We start from the raw sequence: 20388 nt of genomic DNA, 5'->3' as shown, positions 1-20388 counted from the left end.
ATAGGATGCAAAACTGGGCTAAGAAGTGGCAGATGGAGTTCAACTCAGATAAGTGTGAAGTGGTTCATTTTGGTAGGTCAAATATGATGGCAGAATATAGTATTAATGGTAAGACTCTTGGCAGTGTGGAGGATCAGAGGGATCTTGGGGTCTGAGTCCGTAGGATGCTCAAAGCGGCTGCGTAGGTTGACTCTGTGGTTAAGAAGCCCTTTTTCGATTCACAGCAAGCAGGCAGCAGAGTAAGTCGCCGTTTTTCTGGAGAAAATTCAGATTTTTTAAAACTACTTAGGATAAAAGAGGCACAACTGCGCAGGCGCGTGACCTCAGAGTGTGGAAGGTTTAAAATGGGAAGCAATCTTCAATGTTTTTTTTGCTTCACAGCAAGCAAGCAGCGGAGTAAGTCACTGTTTTTCAGGAGAAAATTCAGATTTTTTTTAACTACTTGGGATAAAAGAGGCATGACTGCACAGGTGTGTGACCTCAGAGCGCGGAAGGCTTAAAAAGAACACCACATATCCAGCGGGCAGTGGAGTGAGAGGGTGCAGAGTGATAAGGTTTTGGCTCAACGGGCTTAGGTGGAAACGGGAAGAGGCTTCCTGCGACCCTTGAGTAAAGGGGTAGGTTACAGGTTTATTTATTTAGTAATAACAGTAGCATTAGAGCATATATGTCAAACTCAAGGCCCGCGGTGGAATTATCTTTGGCCTGCGAGATAATATCTAATTACTATTAAAGCTGGCCCCAGTAATCGAAGCGCCTATGGCGCATGATATGGCTAATGCTGAGTTTATTCAGGTACCAGGTTTTCAGGGTTTTTAGTGTTTATTCGGCAGTCTTCTTCATAAGAAACGGAATTTGTAAAGTGAAACACTTTGTAGTTATAGCAGAGACTGAGACGCATGAGAGCAGGCTGAAAAAACGGAGGCAACGAAAGCTGCTTCACACGCGTCCGACTGATCTGGCCCGCATGAAGCTGCATTTTGCTCAATCCTGCCCGTGACCTAAAATGAGTTTGACACCCCTGCATTAGAGGTATGCATCTAGGATTAGTGTTGTGCTTGGAGTGCCAGATGTGGGGACCCTGGGAGACTCCCAGCCTCCCCAAGGATTACATCTGCACCAGGTGCATTGAGGTGAGGTTCCTTAAGGACCGTGTTCGGGATCTGGAGCTGCAACTTGATGACCTTCAGCTAATTAGGGAAAGTGAGGAGGTTATTGATAATACCTATAGAGAGATAGTAGACAGCACCTCTGTGACAGTCCCCCTCAGAAATCGATATATCGTTTTAGATACCGTTGGAGAGGTTGACCTGACAGAGGAAGACCACAGCAAACGGGGCTCTGGCACTCTGCCCAATGCCGTGATCGAGAGAGCAAGGAGAAATGCGGTAGTTATAGGGGATTCCATAGTAAGGGGAACAGACAAGAGGTTCTGCGAGCCAGACAAGGATACCTGAATGGTGTGTTGCCTCCCTGGTGCCAGGATACAGGATGTCTCAGATCGGGTCCAGAATATTCAGAGCAGAGAGGGTGTGCAGCCAGAAGTTTTGGTACATGTTGGTATCAATGACATAGACAGGAAAAGAGAGGAGGTCCTGAAGGAAGATTACTGGGAGCTAGGAAGAAAATTGAAAAGCCGGACCTCCAGAGTAATAATCTCAGGATTACTGCCTGAGCCACACGCTAATGAAGGTAAGAATAGCAGAATTAAGCAGATGAATGTGTGGCTAAGTAACTGGTGCAGGAGGCAGGGCTGCAAATTCTTGGATCATTAGGATCTATTTTGGGGGAGGTATGATTTATACAAAAACGATGGGTTACACCTGAACTCAAAGGGTACTAATATCCTGGCGGAGTTGTTTATATTAGCTGTTAGGGAGGGTTTAAACTAAGTTGGCAAGGGGAAGGAAACCAGGGTATTAGGGTCGAAGAAGAGGGAAATAGAAATAAGTCAAAGATACTGTGCAGCAAAGATGGCAAGAAGGACAAGCAGGTGAATAGACAGGGTAATTTGCTGCGCGATAGAAATATAGCAAAATCAGTAACATACTGATCTAAATGCATGCAGCATTAAAAATAAAGTGGATGACCTTGTACAGCTACAGGTTAAAAGATATGACATTGTGGCCATCACCGAGTCATGGCTAAATGATGGATATGATTGGGAGCTGAATGTCCAAGGATACACACTGTATAGGAAAGATAGGAAGGTAGGTAAAGGGGGTGGCATGGCCCTGATGGTAAGCAACGATATCAAATCACTAGAAAGAAGGGACATAGGATCAGAAGAGGTGGAATCCTTATGGGTTGAGTTAAGAAATGGGAAGGGTAAAAAGACACTAATAGCAATTATATATAGGCCTCCAAACAGCAGCCGGAATATGGACTACAAGTTACTGCTGGAAATAGAAAAAGCGTGTCAGAAGGATAATGTCAAGATAATTATGGGGGATTTTAATATGCAAGTGTATTGGGAAAGTCAGGAAAGTACTGGATCTCAGGAGAGGGAGTTTGTAGAATGCCTATGGGATGGCTTTTTGGAGCAGCTTGTCCATAAGCCCACCAGGGGATCAGCTGTTTTGGATTGGGCGCTGTGTAATAAACCTGAGGCAATTAGACAGCTAGAGCAGATGAAACCCCTTGGAAGTAGTGATCATAATATGATTGAGTTCAGTTTCAAATTTGAAAAGGAGAAACTGGTATCAGGTGTATCGCTATTTCAGTGGAACAAAGGAAATTACAGTGGTATGAGAGGGGAACTGGCCCAAGTTGATTGGAAAAGTAAGCTAGATGGAGGGACAGTAGAGCAGAATTGGTTGAAATTCCTACAAGAAATAAGGAAAGTGCAGGAAAAATATATTCCAAGAAAAAAGAAAATTATGAATGGAAAAATGGCACAAATGTGGCTAACAAGAGAGGTTAAGGCTAAAATAAAAGCAAAAGTAAAAGAAAGCAAAAAATTAGTGGGAAAACTGAGGACTGGACAACTTTTAAAAACTTACAGAAGGAAACTAAGAAAGTCATTAGGAAAGAAAAGATGAATTATGAAAGGATGTTGGCAATTAACATAAAAAAGGATACAAAGAGTTTTAAAAAAATATATGAAGAGTAAAAGAGTGACACGGGTAGATATAGAACCGATTGAAAATGATGCTGGAGAAATTATAATGGGTAACAAAGAGATGGCCGAGGATCTAAATAAGTATTTTGCATCAGTCTTCACAGTGGAAGACATTAGCAACATAGCTGATAGCCAGAGGTCTCAGGGAATAGAATTAGGTACAGTCAAGATTACTAGAGAGGAAGTGCTTGGGAAGCTAAATGGACTAAGTATAGATAAGTCTCCCGGACCGAATGAGGTGCACCCATGGGTTCTGAAGGTGGCAGTCTTGGAGATTGTGGTGGCATTGGAAATGATCTTCCAGGAATCAGTAGTTGGAAAGTTATTGGAGTCGATCCTGAAAGACGAGTTTATGAAATACCTCGAGGTGCTTGATAAGATAGGCCCAAGCCAGCATGGTTTCATGAAGGGAAGATCCTGCCTCACCAACCTATTGGAATTTTTTGAGGCAATCTCAAATAAGATTGACAAGGGAGAGGCTGTGGATGTTGTGTATTTGGATTTTCAAAAGGCCTTCGATAAGGTGCCGCATAAGAGGCTGCTTAATAAGATGAGAGCCCATGGAATTACAGGAAAGATATTGGAATGGGTGGAGCATTGGCTGATAGGCAGAAAGCAAAGGGTGGGAATAAAGGGATCCTATTCTGGTTGGTTGCTGGTTACTAGTGGTGTTCTGCAGGGTTCGGTGTTGGGGCAGCTTCTTTTTACACTGTATATTGATGATTTAGATTATGGATTAAATGGTTTAAGTTTGCAGATGACACCAAGGTAGGTGGATCAGCAGGAAGTGTTGAAGAAACGGAAAGGTTGCAGAGAGACTTGGTCAGTTTAGGAGAGTGGGCAAAGAAATGGCAGATGAGATACAATGTTGAGAAATGTACAACTGTACATTTTGGAAGAAGAAATAATTTGGCAGATTATTATTTAGATAGGGAGAAAATTCAAAAATCGGAAGTGCAAAGGGACTTGGGGGCCCTCGTGCAGGATACCCTAAAGGTTAAACACCAGGTTGGATTGGCAGTAAGGAAAGAGAATGTTATGTTGGCATTCATTTCAAGAGGAATAGTGTATAAGAGAAAGGAGGTGTTGATGAGGCTCTATGGGGCATTGGTGAGACCTCATTTGGAATACTGTGCGCAGTTTTGGGCCCCCTATCTTAGATGGGATGTAATGATGTGGACAGAGTTCAGAGATTTACAAGGATGATTCCTGGAATGCAGGGGCTAACATATGAGGAGCATTTGTTGGCGCTTGTTCTGTATTCATTAGAGTATAGAAGAATGAGAGGGGATCTCATAGAAACATTTCGAATGTTGAAAGGGTTGGACAGAGTGAGTCCAGGACAAGAGGCCACAGTCTTAGAATTAGAGGGTACCCATTTAAAACAGAGATGAGGAGAAATTCTTTTAGCCAGAGGGTCGTGGATTTATGGAATTCGTTGCCACATACAGCTGTGGGGGCCAATCATTGAGGGTGTTTAAGGAGGAGATTGATAGGTATCTAATTAGTCAGGGTATCAAGAGATGGGGGAAAATGCCGGAAATTGGAACTAGTTTAGAATAGTTTAGCTCATAGTGGAGTGGCGGAACAGACTCGATGGGCTGAATGGCCTACTCCTGCTCCTTTGTCTTGTGATCTTATGGTGTACTGACCTTCAGCAATCATGGAACTGAATTAAGGAGCCAAGAGGTAATGTTGCAGCTATATAGGACCCTGGTCAGACTCCACTTGGGAGTATTGTGCTCAGTTCTGGTTGCCTCACTACAGGAAGGATGTGGAAGCCATAGAAAGGGTGCAGAGGAGATTTATAAGGATGTTGCCTGGATTGGGGAGCATGCTTTATGAAAATAGGTTGAGTGAACTCGGCCTTTTCTCCCTGGAGCGAAGAAGGATGAGAGGTGACCTGATAGAGGTGTACAAGATGATGAGAGGCATTGATCGTGTGGATAGTCAGAGGCTGTTTCCCAGGGTTGAAATGGTTGCCATAAGAGGACACAGGTTTAAGGTGCTGTGGAGTATATACAGAGGAGATGTCAGGGTTTTTTCACTCAGAGAGTGGTGAGTGCGTGGAATGGGCTTCCGACAACGGTTGTGGAGGCGGATACGATAGGGTCTTTTATGAGGCTTTTAGACTGGTACATGGAGCTTAGTAAAATAGAGGGCGATAGGTAAGCCTAGTAATTTCTGAGCTAGGGGCGTGTTCGGCACAACTTTGTGGGCTGAAGGGCTTGTATTGTGCTGTAGGCTTTCTATGTTTCTAGATACTGACCACCGTGTGGGGGGCGGGGGGTTTAAAAAATCTTCCCCTTAATCCTCCTTCCTCACAGATTCATCTCATGCCCTCTTGCTTTTTGACACTCATACCATGGGGAGAAAATTTTTAACCACCAACCTTACTGATAACTCTCAATCATATATACCTCCCTCAGCCTCTTATTTCAAGGAAAACGTGAGCAGCCTGTCCAATCTCTCTCGTCAATAAAAGTCTTGCAACTCAGGCAACATCTTGGTGAATCTCCTCCCAATGCTATTCATCCTACAGCATGGCTACTGTACACAATACCCCAAATGCAGCCTAACCACTGTTAAGTCAGTTTCCAATCTCCCACTTCATTACAAAATATGAACAAAAGATTGAAGTATAAAAAGTTTTCATCAGTAACACTGAAAACAAAAAGAAACTGCAAATTCTGAAAATCTGAAATAAAATCAGAATCATTTGGGTGTGGCAATGTTATGGATGGAAAAATTAATTTTATGTTTGGCAGCTTTGGGCTGTACTCACTGGAATTTAGAAGAATGCAGGGCGATCTCATTGAAACCTACCAAATGTTGAAAGGACTAGATAAGGTGGATGTTGAGAGGATGTTTCATCTAGTGGGGGTATCCAGAACTAGTAGACACAGCCTCAAAGTTGAGGGGCAACCTTTTAGAACAGAAGTAAGGTGTTTTTTTTAAAAGAGTGGTGAATCTGTGGAATGCTCTGCCACAGACTGTCGTGGAGGCTTAGTCTGTGAGTATATTTAAAGCAGAAGTTGATAGATTCCTGATCAGTCGGGGCATCAAGGGATATGGTGAGAGGGCAGGTGTATGGGGTTGAACGGGATCTGGGATCAGCCATGATGAAATGGCAGAGTGGACTCAATGAGCTGAATATCTTATTTCTGCTCCTATGTCTTGTGGACATGAGGAACACTATCCCTGCGAAGGTGGTGGGAAGCTGGGGTGAGTGTGGATGTCGGGGAATTGGAGGAGATGCAGGTGAGGGCAGCATCAAGGGGAGAGGAAGGGAAACCCCCTCCTTCGAAGGAGGACCACATCTCAGATGTTCTAGAAAGGAAAGCCTCATTCTGGGAACAGATGCCACAGAGATGAAGGAATTAAGAAAAGGGTACAATATTTTTACAGGAGACAGAATGGGAAGAATCAAAATAACCAAGGGAATTTATAGGTTTATAAAAGATGTTGGTAGACAGTTTGTCTCCAGAGATGGAGACAGAGAGATTGTGGGGGGTTGGGGAGGTGGTGGTGTCAGAAATGGACCAAGTGAATTTAAGGGCAGGGAGAAGTTGGAGGCAGAATTAAAAACATTGAAAAGCTCAACATGGGTGCATGAATCAGCACCAATGCAGAAGTCAATGTGGTGCAGAAAGAGTTGGAGAGTATTACCAGTGAAGGCTTGGAATATGGACTGTTCTATGTAGCCAATAAAAAGACAGGCTTAGCTTCAGCCCACTTGAGTCTAGATAAAGTTGAAACAGCCAAAGGAGAAATTGTTGTGTGAGGACCAGTTCACTCAGCAGGGTGGTGGTGGTGGAGGGGAACTGGTTGGGTCTTTTGTTGAGAAAGAATTGGAGAGCTTTAAAGTCTTTATGAAGTGGGACAGAAGTACAAAGGGACTGGACATCCATAGGGAAAAGAAAGCAGTTAGGGGCAGGGAATTGAAAATTGTTGAGGAGATTGTGAGCATATGAAGTTTCGTGGATGTAAGTGAAAAGGACTGACCAAAGGGGGCAGAATGGACTCAAGGTATGCAGACACCAGTTCAGTGGGGCAGAAGCAGGCAGAGAGAATGTGTCTACCCAGACAGTCAGGCTTGTGGATACATTTCATATACTTACCACCTGCGTGTGAAAAGACTGTCCCTCTAGTCCTCTTTAAATGTTTCCTCTCTCACCATGAACCCAGGGACCTAGCTTTAGACTACCTTATCCTGGAAAAAAAGGACTATGATAACCTGGTCTAACTACACCACTCAGTTTTATAATTCCTTACAAGGTCATCTCTTAGCCTCCTTCACTTCGGGGAAAATGTTCTTGCCTATCAAGCCTCTCCTTAAAATGTAAGCCCTTCAATCTAGGCAACATTCCTGTGAATCTTTTCTGTATCCTCTCCAACTTAATGACATTAATTTCAACTAAATAGTTCAAATTTAAATAAAGAACACTTTTTGAAACAAATCCATGCAAAATAGTTAACTATAATTTCATTCATAGTTTACAGGGAAATGTGAAACTTAAGATTGCACACAAAAGTCATCAACTTCTTGGCTCTGTATACAATCTACTTTGCTTAACTTATCGTAATAGTAAATCTTTTTACTGCCCTACATTCCAAAATAGATATTATTAACATTAAATTAGATGTTTAGAACCAGAACTCAGGAATAGATACAATTGTGCTTAAAATTCTACTTGGGGTTGTGATAGCAAGATGCACTGACAACCTGTTTTCAATCTGAAGAACTAAACCTCTATTCCCCATTCTACACATCTGACACCCGCTGAGACTTACCAGCATCATCTGTTTATTTTTATAAAATATATTATGAAATAATTCTTCTAAACCACTTACCTGATTGCTATCTGTTTTTCTTTGCCTGGTCACAGGGGTCTTGGTTTTGGTTGGAAACAGCTCTTTTGCAACAATGACCTCTAAATGTTCATCAAATACATAGGAATATTAAGCATCAAGTTTAAGAATTCCTCTCAAGTCACAAGTGTATTTTAGTGTACAAATGTAACAGACATCACCAAATTCCTAATGCTGACCTTGCTATCAGATGCGAGGAGAAAACTAATGGAACCTTATTAAGGTTCTCCTACACAAGCTCAATGTCCCCATTACAATACAATGAGAGATCAGCTGGTGCCATTTCTTTCATGTTCCAGGGACTGGATTTACTCTGCTCTCTGATGTTGGGTGACTGCATGGGCCTTCTCCCACACCCTAAAGAAGATTTTGCCAAGTTAATTGGCTACTGTAAATTACCCCTTAGTACTTTAAGGAATTGATATGAAAGAGGGGAATGAAGGAGGGCAAGGAAAAAAAATCAAATTGCAGAACCAAAGGGAATTAAACAGAGGAGAAATGGAACATAAACCTGATGGCAAAAATAAATGATAGATCATCAGCTGATATATCATAAGACTTATTAATATTATTAAGCATTCGTTTCCTTAAATTAGCTATGTTCTTTCCCTCTTCCCAAAAAGGAATGATGGCTGGGCTTTACCTCTTAATAAATGTTCCTTGGTTAAACTGTCCCCAAACATGACCAGGTTTTAACCACATTATTACCTTCCTCCATAATCTAATGGTCACCTAAGAAAGATTAGGTATAGAACTGATATCAATGTCATGGTAAAATCCAGAAGATGTAACGGGATTGCCTGAAAGATGTGCTAATGAAATGACACAATGGGCGGTGGAACTATGGAGTTTGAAAAGATAGTTGGGTAATGGCTAAAACAATGCTACTACAGCTCGGGGCATCAGAATTCAGAGTTCAATCCCGGCGTCCTCTGTAAAGAGTTTGTACCTCCTTCCCATGAAATGCATGGGTTTTCTCTGGGTGCTCCGGTTTCCTCCCATGGTCCAAAGACATATGGATTAGTAGGTTAATTGGTCATTGTAAATTGTCCTGTGATTAGGCTAGAGTTAAATCGGCAGTTGCTGGGTGGCTTGGCTTGAAGGAGGTAAGGGCATATTCCATGCTATACAGGTGTCCCCCCCTTTACAAAGGTAGAGTGTTCCTCTGAAACATTTCTTAAGCCGAAATGGCATAAAGCGAAGAACCATTAATTTATATGGGAAAAATTTTCGTAAAAGCAAAAATCCTCTTTGTAATGCGAGAAAAGGTTACTAATGTAGGTCTTTTGTACAAGTGAAGTGGTGTAAAACAAACATTCGTAAAGGGGGGGGGAACACCTGTATCTCTAAATAATTAAAATAGTACACAAGAGGTGGGTTAGTTACAGTAAATCATCGAGGAAATATGGTCAGCAGGAATTGAAAAATGGTTAAAAATCAGAAGAAAGCAGATTGTAGAGAGGCAAGTTGGAGAAGTTACATTACTAATCATGGGGGATGTCACAGCCAACTCAAAGAGGACATACTGGAGGGCTCATCTGCTAAGGCAATATGGGCAATAAAAAACCGCAATGTGGGGCTATACTACAAGCCATCCTATAGCCACTGGGAGATAGAGGAACAAATATGCAAACAGATTATGGTAAGATGGCAAAGCAACAGGTGAATTCGACTATCCCATTATAGATGGGAATCTTCTTAGCTTCATTCCCCCTTGGAATGAAAGATTATTTTATGATGGATGCCAAAATAGCTGGACAAACTAATTTCGTATGCATTTGTTAACTATCTGTAGCTCATATCTTAAAATACAGAATGCTAAACATTTTCATCTTGAATCCAACAATTTAATCTCAGTCACCTTCTTCTGTGTCACTGAACTGATCAGAATCGGTGCTGCCATTTGGCTGGTTTTCCTCAGTTACTGCTGAAGCTTGGTCCATCAGCTGCTCCAGCTTCCTCTCATAGACTTTCCTTGTGGTATCTACACAGAGGAAACAACAAGGATATGATACTCATTATCTGAAAGATCCAGCCAAAATAAATATGAAATCTAAACAACACCCTACACAAAAGACAGAATTTTACAATATGCATCAGCATATTACAGAGTGGCAAAAAATATGAATGGTACATTTGCTTCCACTGATCAAGGAGTGGGCGACATGTTACATTTGTACAAATATTTGGTCCGGCTACAATTGAATAATGGCTGTATTCTAGTTGCCATGCTTTAAGAATTATGTAATTAAACTAGAGGGTACAGAAAAGATTCACTGAAATGTTGCTGGGATCAGTGGGCTTGAGTTATGAGGTCAGGATGGATAAGATTAAATTTTTTTTTTCCTTGGAGTGGAGCGACTAAGATAAAACTTTGCAGAGATTTATACAATTATGAGAGGTAGCAAATACTCACTTTTTCCTGAGGGAAAGGCAGTCCAAAACTAAGTGGCATAGGTTTAAGGTGAGAAGGCAAGATAGATAAAACATCTAGTAAATTTGGTGGGTATATGGAACAAGCTGTCAGAGCAAGTGGTTGAGGCAGGTACAATCACAACACTTAAAGACATATGAACAGGTACATAGGTGAGAAAGGTTTACAGGGATATAGACCACACATGGGCAAATGGAACTAGTGATAAACACCAAATACTGGAGAAACTCAGCAGGCCAGGCAGCATCTATGGAGAAAGTACAGTTGATGTTTTGGCCTGAGACCCTTCAGCAGGACTGGAGAAAAAAAGCTGGAGTAAATTTAAAAGGTGAGGAAGGGGAGAGACAAACACAAGGTGATAGGTGAAACCTGTAGGGGGAGGGATGAAGTAGAGAGCTGGGAAGTTGATTGGTGAAAGAGATAGAGCTGGAGAAAGGGAAGTCCGATAGAAGAGGACAGAAGGCCACGGAAGAAAGACAAGTGGGGAGGAGCACCAGAGGGAGGTGATGGACAGCCAAGGAGGTAAGGTGAGAGAAGGAAAAGAGGAATAGGAAATGGTGAGGGGGGTGTTACATACCCCGTGGGTATCTTGTGACTCTCTTCTGACCATGATATAATTGAGTATCTGGTGAGCATGATGTAATGGTCTTGTGATGGTGGGGTGATGTAATTTCCCACCAGTGAGAGGTCAAATGATGACATGTTCTCAACAGGTAAAAAACGGGAAAGCCTGCTGCGACGCAGGAGTTTTCGTGTTGAGTCGTCATTTAATTCGTCAGTTACTCCTTTATGCTGTGTGTTTGTCTCATGACGCAGTTTTGTTTTAAAGTGGAGTTTTACTTTCTACTGTAAGGTACAGAATCGTTGTGCCGGCAGTTTTGGCCAATCGCTGCCAGTTGTTTGATGTATCGATTTAATTTTAAAATCCAAGTATTGGAGAGTGAAGACTTTACCGAAGTACGGGAACCCGAAGTTGGTGTCGTTGGCAGATCTTCATTCAGGAAATAGTGATTTAGATGTATATCATATTTTTTACTGAGTTAAGTATTGTATGTAATTAGTTTTGCTACAACAAGTGTATGGGACATTGGAAAAAAGTTGAATTTCCCCATGGGGATGAATAAAGTATCTATCTATCTATCTATCTGAGATAACCCCTACCTGTAGGAGTAGAAAGGGTTGTGCAGTGTTCATTCACCAAAAAAAAGTTCAGTTCTTTTTAGCTTTTTAAAAAAATTTCCTTCGCCATCAATCCTTCGGACAAGGCATATTTCGGCTGGTATCAGCAGTAACGTCATGTTGTTGAGGAATTCGTTACTTCAGGAAAGTCTCTCCTAATTGACTGTATAAATAATTTGGACTTTCGTATTTACCATGTTTAAGACTGTGTTCGCATTTACCACTTTAAGAACTGTTCCAGAGTTGGCATATAGTAGTTAACTTCCGGTTAAGTTAATTGTTCGTTTACTTTTCATTTTTGTTGAGTAGAGTTTAATAAATTGTTTATTTTGTTTATACGACCTCACTCAATTCTATATTCATGGTTGCCGGACACGTATCATAACAGGGGACATCACTGGAAATTCAGGAAATTGATGTTCGTGCCATCAGGTTGGAGGCTAACCGGATGGAATACATGGTACCTCCAACCTAACTGTGGCCTCATCACAACATAGAGGAGGCCATGGATAGACATATCAGAATAGGAAGTGGAATTAAAATTGGAGACTACTGGCGGAAAATGGTCTCCCAATTTACGTCGGGTCTCACCGATACACAGGAGGCCACACTGGGAGCACCACATACAGTATTTGACCTCCAAAGACTCACAGGTAGAGTGTCGCCACTGTTGGGGCCCTGAATGGTAGCGAGGGAGGAGGTGTAGCACTTGTTCTGCTTGCAAGGATAAGTACCAAGTGGGAGATCAGTGGGGAGAGGTGAATGGACAAGGGAGTCGCGTAGGGAGTGATCCCTGCTGAAAGCAGAAAGTTGTGGGGAGGGAAAGACATTCTTGGTAGTGGGATCCCGTTGGAAATGGCGGAAGTTGCAGAGAATTATGTGCTGGACATGAAGGCTGGTGAGGTGGTAGGTGAGAACAAGAGGAACCCTATCCCTGCTAGGTTCTCCAAGATGCATGGAACAATCCAAGACCAATTTTCTTATACTTCTGGAGTACTTTCAAGGGCAAACTTGAAGCAGCACAGCTGATGGATACAAGACCATATGATATAGAAGCAGAAGTAGGCCATTTGGCCTATCGAGTCTGCTCCGCCATTCAGTCATGGACTGATCCAATTCTTCCAGTTATCCCCACTCCCCTGCCTTCACCCCATATCCATTGATGCCCCGGCTAATCAAGAACCTATCCATCTCTGCCTTAAATACACCCAATGACTTGGCCTCCACAGCTGCTTGTGGCAACAAATTCCAGATTTATCACCCTCTGACTAAAGTAATTTCTCCATATCTCTGTTCTAAAAGGACATCCCTTCAATCCTGAAGTTGTGCCCTCTTGTCCTAGAATCCCCTACCATGGAAAATAACTTTGCCATATCTAATCTGTTCAGGCCTTTTAACATTAAATATTCCTGTTTCAGCCTGCTACAGCTGGGAACCACAACTGCATCTAAGGTCTATACAGTTAATAAAATTGTTTTAATACGATTGAACAATCTACTGCAGCTTAAAACTAACGGAAATAAAGCCGACTGTGGCCATACTATCCTTGCAAGAAGGCCTCAGCAGAAGCAAGGCTGCCACTCAGGGCTACTAGTGCGTTTAAACAAAAAAAAAGTTTTCAACTCCCAATACTGACAATCTTACTGGCAAATGTAAAATCTCTGGTAAATAAAATTGAAGATCTCAGAGAGATGGTGCTGTATCAGAGGGACATTAGGCCCACTTGTGTTCTTTGTTTCATGGAATCCTGGTTAACCCCTTCCGTAACAGACACAGTGATTCAGATTGATGGGTTCAATATACACTATCGGGATAGGACTGTCCAGTCTCTCAAAGGACTGTCAGAGGTTGAGGTGGATGCTTCATGATCATATCTTCTTGGTGCACAAATCTGTCTGAGATCTCCCAGTCCTCCTCACCAGATTTGGGAATACCTCACACACCATTTTACCATTTTATTTGCTGCGGGAGATTTCAGCTATAATTTTGATAAGATTCCGCCTCTGGGAAATGTCAAACAGGCTCTAGATGATCTGAGCAATGTAATCAACAGGCATGAAACAGCACATTCTGATGCCTTTCCCATAATTTCAAGGGCCATTTTCAAATTGCTTCTCAGATCGGAGATCTGAGAGGCGGGACTGCGCAGGCGCGTGAAGGAGGCCTGGGAAGGAGGGAAGATATAAAAAGGAGAGAAAGAGTGAGGTAGTTCTCTTTTGGAAGAAGACAGCGAGGCTTTGAGAGGAAGTGCGGCGGCGGCCATTTTCAAATTGCTTCTCAGATTGGAGTTCTGAGAGGCGGGACTGCACAGGCGCGTGAAGGAGGCCTGGGAAGGAGGGAAGATATAAAAAGAACGCAGCCTTAAGCAGCGGGCAGCTTCGTTTGCGGGCAGCGGAGTGAGCCGGGAGCAGAGTGTAGGGCTTGGGCTCAGAGGGCTTAGGCAGAAGAGGGCACAGTAGGCTTATCTTTTAGTTCTCCTTGTTATTTTCAGTTATTCGGGAAGTATGAGTGTGAGGGCAGCTTGTTGTTCTCGGGTGTCGGATATGGGAGATCCTGGAGTCTCCGAGCCTCCCAGACGTCCACATCTGCACCAGGTGCGCCGAACTGCAGCTCCTGAGGGACCGAGTTAGGGAACTGGAGCTGCAGCTCGATGACCTTCGCCTGGTCAGGGAGAGTGATGAGGTGATAGAGAGGAGTTACAGGCAGGTGGTCACTCCGGGGCCACGGGAGGCAGATAGGTGGATCACGGTCAGGAAGGGGAAGAGGCAGGTACTAGAGAGTACCCCAGTGGCTGTACCCCTTGACAATAAGTACTTATGTTTGAGTACTGTTGGGGGGGACAGCCTACCTGGAGGAAGTGACAGTGGCCGGGCCTCTGGCACAGAGGACGGCCCTGTAGCTCAGAAGGGTAGGGATAGAAGAAAGAGGACCATAGTAATAGGGGACTCAATAGTCAGGGGTTCAGACAGGCGGTTCTGTGGAGGTGATCGGGAGTCCCGAATGGTAGTTTGCCTCCCTGGTGCCAGGGTTCGGGACGTTTCTGATCGCGTCCAAGATATCCTGAAGTGGGAGGGTGAGGAGCCAGAGGTCGTGGTACATGTAGGTACCAATGACATAGTTAGGAAAGGGGAAGAGGTCCTGAAACGAGAGTATAGGGAGTTAGGAAGGCAGTTAAGAAGAAGGACCGCAAAGGTCGTAATCTCGGGATTACTGCCTGTGCCACGCGACAGTGAGAGTAGGAATGGAATTAGGTGGAAGATGAATGCGTGGCTGAGGGATTGGAGCAGGGGGCAGGGATTCAAGTTTCTGGATCATTGGGATCTCTTCTGGGGCAGGCGTGACCTGTTCAAGAAGGACGGGTTACACTTGAATCCTGGGGGGACCAATATCCTAGCGGGGAGGTTTGCTAGGGCTACAGGGCAGACTTTAAACTAGTAAGATGGGGGGGTGGGAATCAATTTGAGGAAACTATGGGAGAGGTGGTTAGTTCACCAGTAGAGCAAGTAAGTAGACAATGTGTGAGGGAGGAAAGGCAGGTGATGGAGAAGGGATGCGCTCAGCCCGAAGATGTAGGGGAGAAGAAAGAAAAGGATAATAAATTTGAATGCATTGTTAGGGATGAAAAGAGAGGAGGAGGTGGAGAGTATCTTAAATGTATCTATTTTAATGCTAGGAGCATTGTAAGAAAGGTGGATGAGCTTAAAGCGTGGATTGATACCTGGAATTATGATATTGTAGCTATTAGTGAAACATGGTTGCAGGAAGGGTGTGATTGCCAACTAAATATTCCTGGATTTAGTTGCTTCAGGTGTGATAGAGTAGGAGGGGCCAGAGGAGGAGGTGTTGCATTGCTTGTCCGAGAAAATCTTATGGTGGTGCTTTGGAAGGATAGATTAGAGAGCTCCTCTAGGGAGACTATTTGGGTGGAATTGAGGAATGGGAAAGGTGTAGTAACACTGATAGGAGTGTATTATAGGCCACCTAATGGGGAGCGTGAGTTGGAAGAGCAAATGTGTAAGGAGATAGCAGATATTTGTAGTAAACACAAGGTGGTGATTGTGGGAGATTTTAATTTTCCACACATAGATTGGGAAGCTCATTCTGTAAAAGGGCTGGATGGTTTAGAGTTTGTGAAATGTGTGCAGGATAGTTTTTTGCAACAATACATAGAAGTACCGACTAGAGATGGGGCAGTGTTGGATCTCCTGTTAGGGAATGCGATAGGTCAGCTGACAGATGTATGTGTTGGGGAGCACTTTGGGTCCAGTGATCACAATAGCATTAGCTTCAATATAATTATGGAGAAGGACAGGACTGGACCTAGAGTTGAGATTTTTGATTGGAGAAAGGTTAACTTTGAGGAGATGCGCAGGGATTTAGAGAGAGTGGATTGGGTCAAGTTGTTTTATGGGAAGGATGTAATAGAGAAATGGAGGTCATTTAAGGGTGAAATTATGAGGGTACAGAATCTTTATGTTCCTGTTCGGTTGAAAGGAAAGGTTAAAGGTTTGAAAGCGCCATGGTTTTCAAGGGATATTAGAAACTTGGTTCGGAAAAAGAGGGATATCTACAATAGATATAGGCAGCATGGAGTAAAGGAATTGCTCGAGGAATATAAAGAATGTAAAAGGAATCTTAAGAAAGAGATTAGAAAAGCTAAAAGAAGATACGAGTTTGGTTTGGCAAATAAGGTGGAAGTAAATCCGAAAGGTTTCTACAGTTATATTAAAAGCAAGAGGATAGTGAAGGATAAAATTGGTCCCTTAGAGAATCAGGGTGGTCAGCTATGTGTGGAGCCGAGGGAGATGGGAGAGACTTTGAACGATTTCTTCTCTTCGGTATTCACTAAGGAGAAGGATATTAAATTGTGTAAGGTGTGGGAAACAAGTAAGGAAGTTATGGAACCTATGACAATTAAAGAGGTGGAAGTACTGGCGCTTTAAAGAAATTTAAAAGTGGATAAATCTCCGGGTCCTGACAGGATATTCCCCAGGACCTTGAGGGAAGTTTGTGTAGAGATAGCAGGAGCTCTGACGGAGATCTTTCAGATGTCATTAGAAACGGGGATTGTGCCGGAGGATTGGCGTATTGCTCATGTGGTTCCATTGTTTAAAAAGGGTTCTAGAAGTAAGCCTGGCAATTATAGACCTGTCAGTTTGACATCAGTGGTGGGTAAATTAATGGAAAGTATTCTTAGAGATAGTATTTATAATTATCTGGATAGACAGGATCTGATTAGGAGTAGCCAGCATGGATTTGTGCGTGGAAGGTCATGTTTGACAAACCTTATTGAATTTTTTGAAGTAGTTACGAGGAATGTTGACGAGGGTAAGGCAGTGGATGTAGTCTATATGGACTTCAGCAAGGCCTTTGACAAAGTTCCACATGGAAGGTTAGTTAAGAAGGTTCAGTCGTTAGGTATTAATGCTGGAGTAATAAAATGGATTCAACAGTGGCTAGATGGGAGATGCCAGAGAGTAGTGGTGGATAATTGTTTATCGGGATGGAGGCCGGTGACTAGCGGGGTGCCTTAGGGATCTGTTTTGGGCCCAATGTTGTTTGTAATATACATAAATGATCTGGATGATGGGGTGGTAAATTGGATTAGTTAGTATGCAGATGATACTAAGGTAGGTGGTGTTGTGGATAATGAAGTAGGTTTTCAAAGTTTGCAGAGAGATTTAGGCCAGTTAGAAGAGTGGGCTAAACGATGGCAGATGGAGTTTAATGCTGAGAAGTGTGAGGTTCTACATTTTGGCAGGAATAATCCAAATAGAACATACAGGGTAAATGGTAGGGCATTGAGGAATGCAGTGGAACAGAGAGATCTAGGAATAACAGTGCATAGTTCCCTGAAGGTAGAGACTCATGTAGATAGGGTGGTGAAGAAGGCTTTTGGAACGCTGGCCTTTATAAATCAGAGCATTGAGTACAGAAGTTGGGATGTAATGTTAAAATTGTACAAGGCATTGGTAAGGCCAAATTTGGAATATTGTGTACAGTTCTGGTCACCGAATTATAGGAAAGATATCAATAAATTAGAGAGAGTGCAGAGACGATTTACTAGGATGTTACCTGGGTTTCAGCACTTAAGTTACAGAGAAAGGTTGAACAAGTTAGGTCTCTATTCATTGGAGCATAGAAGGTTGAGCGGGGATTTGATCGAGGTATTTAAAATTTTGAGAGGGATAGATAGAGTTGACGTGAATAGGCTGTTTCCATTGAGAGTAGGGGAGATTCAAACGAGAGGACATGATTTGAGAGTTAGGGGGCAAAAGTTTAAGGGAAACACGAGGGGGTATTTCTTTACTCAGAGAGTGATAGCTGTGTGGAATGAGCTTCCTGTAGAAGTAGTAGAGGCCAGTTCAATTGTGACATTAAGGTAAAATTGGATAGGTATATGGACAGGAAAGGAGTGGAGGGTTATGGGCTGAGTGCGGGTAGGTGGGACTAGGTGAGATTAAGAGTTCGGCACGGACTAGGAGGGCCGAGATGGCCTGTTTCCGTGCTGTGATTGTTATATGGTTATATGGATTTTAGCCGAAGGTCAGCGGGAGACGCTCATGGAGTGAGTACTGTTTCAGATCCGCTCCATAACCTTTACTTTTTTTAACCTTTGATCACCCTTATTCAACTTATTGTTACCTACACCAAAAGATTTTTGCTACTTTCTCGGGCTTATCGTTAAGATTTTATTGTGAATTTTGGAAGATATGCAAACAGAAATGGCTCTTAGATCCAAAGGACGAGAACCGGGGCGAAACCCGAACGGTAATGGAAAGAAGCTAGCTCAACCGCAACGCACTGAGTTAACTTATGAACTGCTTATGGAGGTTTTGGATAAAAAATTTGAGGAACAACATCAGGCTTTTCAACGAGATATAAAGGCTTTTCAAGATTATATGGTTAAGACGGATTCAGTAATTAACCAGCAGCAAGCGCTTATCGCGTCTCTGCAACATGAAGCGCGGAAACGAGATTTGACAATTGAAAAATTGCAACAGGATTTAATTTCGACCATTAAACTGGTGGAGACACTTAAAGCCAAGAGTGTCGATTTGGAGAATCGGTCCAGAAGACAGAACCTACGCATACTTGGTCTCCCAGACGGCATAGAAAAAGGCGATCCTTTGAAATACTTTGCTCAATTTCTAAAAGATGCGTTTCCGTCGGTTTTTCCAGAAAACCCCCCGGTACTTGACCGAGCACATAGAATTTGGAGTCGTTCACCGACGGTTTCAGATAAGCCCCCGGTGGTAATCGTCCGATTTCATTACGTACACGACAAAGAACAACTCATTCGTGAAGTTCGAAGGGCTGGGATGATTAAATTTCGTGATTATTGCTTTCGTTTGGTGGATGATTTTAGCCCAGAAGTTATGAAAAAAAGGCTGCTTTTTAAACCTCTGATGTCTGAATGTTATGAGAAAAATCTAAAACCTGCGCTCTTATACCCGGCGAAGCTCAGGATTTCCCCCCCGAATGCTCCGCGTAAAGTATTCCTGTCTACCTTTGAAGCGAAAAAGTATTTGGAGGAGAACTTCCCTACTGATACAGTTACTACTCTCCATTAAATGAGTGATTCTGATCGTGAAAGATAGTTTTCGATTCCTTAAACCAGGGTTAGTCTCTGGTTATTGGTGTAGGTTTATCCTATACTTCATATTTAAGTTAAAGTGTGTTTTCGTTATATTAATCGCTTTGTCTTATACACTTTAACTACTATACTATATTTTTGTCTATTATTTTTGTTCCCTTGAAGGTATATTTTTAACCTTTCGAAGTGAATTTTTTGTTTAATATCAAGATAATGGTTTTTTGCAAAGTATTGGTTTTGTTTAAGATGGCATTATTGTTTCTTTTTTTCGTCTTCTTCCTATAATGCATCGCTTATCATAGTTTAAATACTTCTTGATTTGTTTGGGTTATAACCCGATTTATAAACTTTTAGTGATTACACTCCCTTTTTCTTTACAACTCAGCATATTAAGAAGCGTAGTTTTTAGTACTGCGATCATAATTCTTAAAGTTCGGGTGGTTTTTTAAATATATATCCTTTAAACACGGAGTGGTCTGCCGCTGATATGGGGGTAGAGTTAGTCTCATTTTTTCTTTTTTCTAGCCATATTTTGGTTTTTTTCCTTTTTCATGTGGGGGTGGGGGTTGGTCTGTTTTCTTTTTTAATTTTTCTCTTATCAATTTGTTTTAGTTTTTTTACTTGGGCTGTTCTTGAACTACAAATATGTCTACGATGTCGTCACTTCCGGGTCCGCTCTTTATTTTTGTTCCTCTTCCGGGTGCATGAGTTTATAACATGGTTAACCCTTTATATACCAAAGGGATGACTTTAGAAACATGGCTCAAACCATTAACTTTGTGTCTTGGAATACTAATGGATTAAACCATCCGATTAAACGAAAGAAGATTTTCAAAGTATTCCAAAGACTTAATGCTCATATCATTTTTGTACAAGAAACTCATGTGAGGAAGGAGGACAAATATCGCTTTTTTAGGTCTTGGCGGGGTCAACAGTATCATTCGAATTCGAATGCCAAAGTTAAGGGAGTTTCAATTTTTATTGACTCCTCTATTGCATTTGTTCAACAGGATATCCTTTCGGATCCGAATGGTAGATTTTTGTTAATTACGGGTTTACTCGGTAATAAAAAGGTTGCTATGGTTAATGTTTATGCCCCAAATGTGGATTGTCCTGATTTCTTTAAGTCCTTATTTACTTCTTTACCTAATTTAAATGAATATAAGTTAATAATGGGTGGTGACT

General features: G+C 42.3%; 1 protein-coding gene across 1 annotated transcript in view; it reads right to left on the bottom strand.

The window, feature by feature from the left end:
- Positions 1-20388, bottom strand: part of LOC140738536 (lamina-associated polypeptide 2, isoforms beta/delta/epsilon/gamma-like) — a 68208-nt gene that overhangs the window by 12546 nt on the left and 35274 nt on the right. The window contains exons 3-4 of the mRNA XM_073065933.1: positions 9855-9977; positions 7976-8055 (exon numbers count right to left, since the gene is read on the bottom strand). Coding sequence (XP_072922034.1) covers positions 7976-8055; positions 9855-9977 — 203 coding nt within the window. The remainder of the gene's footprint in view (positions 1-7975; positions 8056-9854; positions 9978-20388) is intronic.

Source organism: Hemitrygon akajei, chromosome 14 (genome assembly GCF_048418815.1).
Source record: "Hemitrygon akajei chromosome 14, sHemAka1.3, whole genome shotgun sequence".
Classification (NCBI taxonomy): Eukaryota; Metazoa; Chordata; class Chondrichthyes; order Myliobatiformes; family Dasyatidae; genus Hemitrygon; species Hemitrygon akajei.
The sequence above is the reverse complement of the archived record's forward strand: the minus strand, read 5'-3'. Positions and strand labels throughout refer to the sequence as shown.